This window comes from Sprattus sprattus, assembly GCF_963457725.1.
Source record: "Sprattus sprattus genome assembly, chromosome: 2".
Taxonomy (NCBI): Eukaryota; Metazoa; Chordata; class Actinopteri; order Clupeiformes; family Clupeidae; genus Sprattus; species Sprattus sprattus.
Genome location: NC_137921.1, coordinates 64,769,218 through 64,773,446, shown reverse-complemented (window position 1 = coordinate 64,773,446; position 4,229 = coordinate 64,769,218). Strand labels below are relative to the sequence as shown.

General features: G+C 39.1%; 1 protein-coding gene across 3 annotated transcripts; it reads right to left on the bottom strand.

Annotated features, from left to right (window-relative positions):
* Nucleotides 1–406: 406 nt before the first annotated feature.
* On the bottom strand, nt 407–3,964 carry tmem251 (transmembrane protein 251). Of its 3 annotated transcripts, none has more exons than XM_080860831.1 (2): nt 3,842–3,964; nt 407–2,990 (listed from the first exon to the last, which is right to left on the bottom strand). In XM_080860831.1, exon 2 carries the CDS (start codon nt 2,973–2,975, stop codon nt 2,532–2,534), a length of 444 nt encoding a protein of 147 aa, XP_080716957.1. In that variant the 5' UTR covers nt 2,976–2,990; nt 3,842–3,964; the 3' UTR covers nt 407–2,531. The 3 variants fall into 3 exon arrangements, with proteins under 3 accessions (XP_080716957.1, XP_080716958.1, XP_080716959.1); XM_080860832.1 differs by having other exon boundaries at nt 3,873–3,948; XM_080860833.1 differs by lacking the exon at nt 3,842–3,964 and adding an exon at nt 3,432–3,523.
* Between the last annotated feature and the right edge of the window lie 265 nt (nt 3,965–4,229).

The following is a 4,229-nucleotide window of genomic DNA, read 5'->3' as shown; positions in this document are numbered from 1 at the left end:
ACCCTTACATTTGAATTCCAAATGTCCTCATTATCCATGGGGAATTACAAGGCAACATCTGCCTTTGGGACTTGAAGTCAATCTGAATTCTTCAGTATTGAAGGCTTAAACAGTAGTACACAAATGTGCAATTATGCCTTTGTCTGCTCAGCCCTTTTGCCCATTCATGATGTTTTACAGGTTTTGTCTTGGTGCAATATTAACTTTTCATTAAGAGTTTGTTAGATGTGGCATTACTGAAGTTTTGCCATCAGTTTTCAGAGTCAACTTTCCTTGAATAGATCAAAGGGAATTTCAACATGTGATATCATTAGGTTACTTGTTTTGCACTTAAATGGACAGTATGTTAAAATTAACATGTTTGACTACTTTCTCTATGACACTGAGAAATAAATATTCATAAATATGTTATTTTTCAAACCCAGACTTTACTTTTAATCACAGTGCATTTAGATTAGAAAGGCAGTTGAAATGTCCCAACACAAATATATACATATTATCAAAAATATACACACAGAAGCCCTTAGAGACAATGCCAGTCTTAGTTTACTCTAGAGTTTACTTTTACTTTGTTTTTAAATAATTTTGTGACCAATGATATCCTCAGAAAGACAAGACAACATTGTCATCCTTCTGGTGACAGGCAATGTCTTTTTGGGAAAGATTTAGATGTTTCCTATGTTCTGAAAGTGAGAGAGGGTCTTTGGCATCAACAAAAATAGACTTGTGCTACTGCATTCTGTGGTCACATCTGACATGGTATAACTATTAACCCGTCTCCCAAAGTTACACACAGAGCAACAGGTACATTGTCAGCTGATGATGCCCATGAAGCTTCCAGCAGCACACCTAAACAGCCATTTTGAGCAACAGAAAGGAAATATCACAGAAGGCCTTTTTTTCTTTTTCTTTTTTTATAAAAACACTCATTCTGTTGATCTTAACATTGTTCAGTTTTGTGTTTGACCACAATGTTTTCCTGTGTGCAAAGGCTCACAGTGATCTGAACAGATAAACTGGCTCAAGATGGCAATGATTTTGAAAACCCAGTGTTAAAGGAAATTACAGACAATACACTCCAAGTGGCTTTCGGTTTTTGTAATCCGTGCGTTTTCCAATCAAATGTAAGAGTGGACAAAATTCCAAATGACAGATGCTGCCGCTTAAGTGAAAGGGTGTTAAAATCAGAATTTTTATTCTCTGTTCCCCAATGAAAGGGTTAAAATTCTGACTTAAAAAGTGGCAACTGGATTCACTGCTAGACACTTAATATTTCCAAGGAAATTCTTCATTTGCTCCATAGAACCCTGCCTTTGGCTTTCATTTGTATGAAATCCATGTATAAAACCGAAAGAAGAAAAACAAGGGTCCCTTTTCACATAGGATTGGTTAACATGAGTATTCTTTCCCACTGGGTGTACTCTCCATTCACATCTCAAGGAAAAGATTCTAAATGTATGCATTAAATTATTCAATCAACCAGAAGTTTCTCAAAAACATCCAGTTTAGAAAACAACAGATTTTAAGACTTACTGGAAAAGTATAGATTTTTTTAAATATACATCACACATTTTGATGCATCACTGATACCTGTGGACTGAGAGTCCTAAAGAATTCAAATAAAATCAAACACCTCTTAATTATCTTTTTAAAATGGCACAGATGGCATATAATTTAATGTGCGAAAAAATGAATTACTGAAAGCAACTGATACCGACACTGTTGACACCAGTTTTGCTGGTATGAAAAAACTGACCATTACCACTGTGTTCACTATTTCACTGCAGGACCACCCCTAAAGAATCAAACATAATACTGAACATCTCAAAAGGAACTGAATGCTTTCAACTCCCAATCTGGCATTAACCACTAAAGATATATGCTTGTACTGTTGACCAAGCTGGATGAAAAGTGTTATCTGATGAAACATTCAAATGGGTGGAACAATTCGATCAGTGTCACACAAAGAACTTTATCTTGAAAAATGCACCAGCAAAACACCTTTACTTTACTTAAAAGTTGTTTTGTTTCCATCAATCATATAAATATGTCATTCTGTACCTTAAATCAGATGTACCAGATGATACTGTATGCCAGACCTCTCATAAAGACATATTTCATTAAAAAAAAAAGACTTCTGGAACAAGCTGGAAGAGGTCAATGTTCTAAAGTGAAAAACAGCCATAGTTTTGTTCTACGGACTTAGTATTTACACCAGACGAAGAATAATAAACTATCCAGTTTGGTGCAGTCTTTTGTCGTAATATTAATCAGAAACATACAAAACTGAACCCGACAGCGTCTAGAGATCCTGACACCAACATAAAAAAAAACAACAACCCCACCACACAAATCGTTTCCCCAAAACACTGAACCAGTACACAAGGAGTGTTAAACTGAACCCCTACAAAAATGTGCTTCGTTGCAAAGAAGCTTGCTGAGATGCACTGGCTACACATCTACCTGTCCAATTTCACGACCAACAACAGTGTCATGATTCGCCCCCCATTGTGTCATCATCACTGATCCTCTCAGGTGTCAATCAGCTGCAGCCTGCTGATCTGATTGGACGCCTTGGTGAAAGTCTGGTGACGATTGCACAGCACAGCAATGCAGATGGGCAAAATGCAGTAGCCCATGGTCTTGGGGTCGGCACGGGTGCAGGAGTACAGGAAAAGGAACACCTGGAGGTAAGGTAACAGGAAGAGGCCGGCCCACACCCAGAACGGCAGAAGCAGCAGACGGGTCTTCAAACTCTGGAGCCATGAGACCGAGGAAAAAGGGGGCCGTGGAGAAGCAACCCTGGCAGAGTCCTCTGGCTGAGGGGTTTGAACCACTTGTGTCTTCTCTACTACAGCCAGGGTGAAGCGATTGTAAGTCTGGTTGATCTCAAACACATAATACACAGCAGCCACGCTGGTCAGCAGGTAGAGTCCCACTCCGATCCAGCCCATCCGCTGACGGAAATTCATCATTCTCCATACTCCTCTCTATAAACAGAATATTCAAAGAGATTATGAGGTGCAGGTAACTGTAAAGCAAACTTACTTTTCCTTTAAGATAACCATTCTGGGCGGACAAATGCACTAACATTGATATCAAATGAACTTCAATATAATTCTTTATTAAGCTGATTTTCCACTGGACCCCTAAAACCTAGCAACTTTATTTTCTTTCGACTGTGTTGGACTTTAGACTCACGCAATCATCGAAGAAGCAGCCTGGGATGCCTTGGCCTCTTATATACCGTAACTTTTGCAAAAAAAAATCAGGTAACTGATCTATTAATAAGACTAACTAATCATCACAAAGCCAAACAAGCAAACGACATACCTAATCTCCCATGTTAGTCAATGTCCTCTGTCGGCAGACTACAGAGCATTAGTTAAGTAAGTATCTCGAGCACAAAGGCAAACTAGCTAAATACATACCTATATAATCTTACAAGTAAGTCAATACATATATCCTTTGTCGGCAGACTACCAAGCGGTAATTAAAGTCCATCACAGGATCTGTCTTCTAAGGAAACCACTGGCGTGTCAAGAATATTACACTACGTGACGTTAGCTGTTGATAGCGGATGTTTGTATGCCTGGATGCGGTCGCGTTACAATACCTGCTGGCCTCAGCTAATATTAGCATGCTAAATCTACACAGCTGTGACAACATAAAAAAAAACCACATGATCTAATGTTAGCTGTTGTTGTTAGGATAGTGTGTCAACAACGTTAGCTGATAAATGGTAGACAGCTAGCTATCTAGCTAACGTTAACATTGACTCATGATACACTGGCCCAAGTTTGTAGCACAGGCGGGTTTTAATCGATCAGCAAGGACCCACCTTTCACATGTGGAGCAAAAGAAGTCCTTACGTTTCTTATTTGCACAGCAAATTCATTCCTTTCCTTCCCACACTTTCAATTCCAGATCACGGGCAACAATTCTCATGTAGTTCACACTGCTCTGCGCTGTCATATGACCAGCTAAACTTCCTAAAACGCGATATCCGGGACGTAATTACCATCATCACCAGACTGTCCATTTCACTGCCCCCTAGCGGTATAATTCATACATCCATTTAATATTGTACATGTAAGGTTATTTCCAGGTCTTTGAGTCGTTGCATTAACATGAAACCTCCTACCTTTGGATGCAAGATATGACATTGTATTTTTGCATGTAGCCTACTGCATGCATAGTCTAGTCTAGCCTGGTCTTACACAAGGGTC

Bases quoted from the DNA above. Each gene is read 5' to 3' on its own strand.
- tmem251 (XM_080860831.1), bottom strand. From the start codon at position 2,975: ATGATGAATTTCCGTCAGCGGATGGGCTGGATCGGAGTGGGACTCTAC.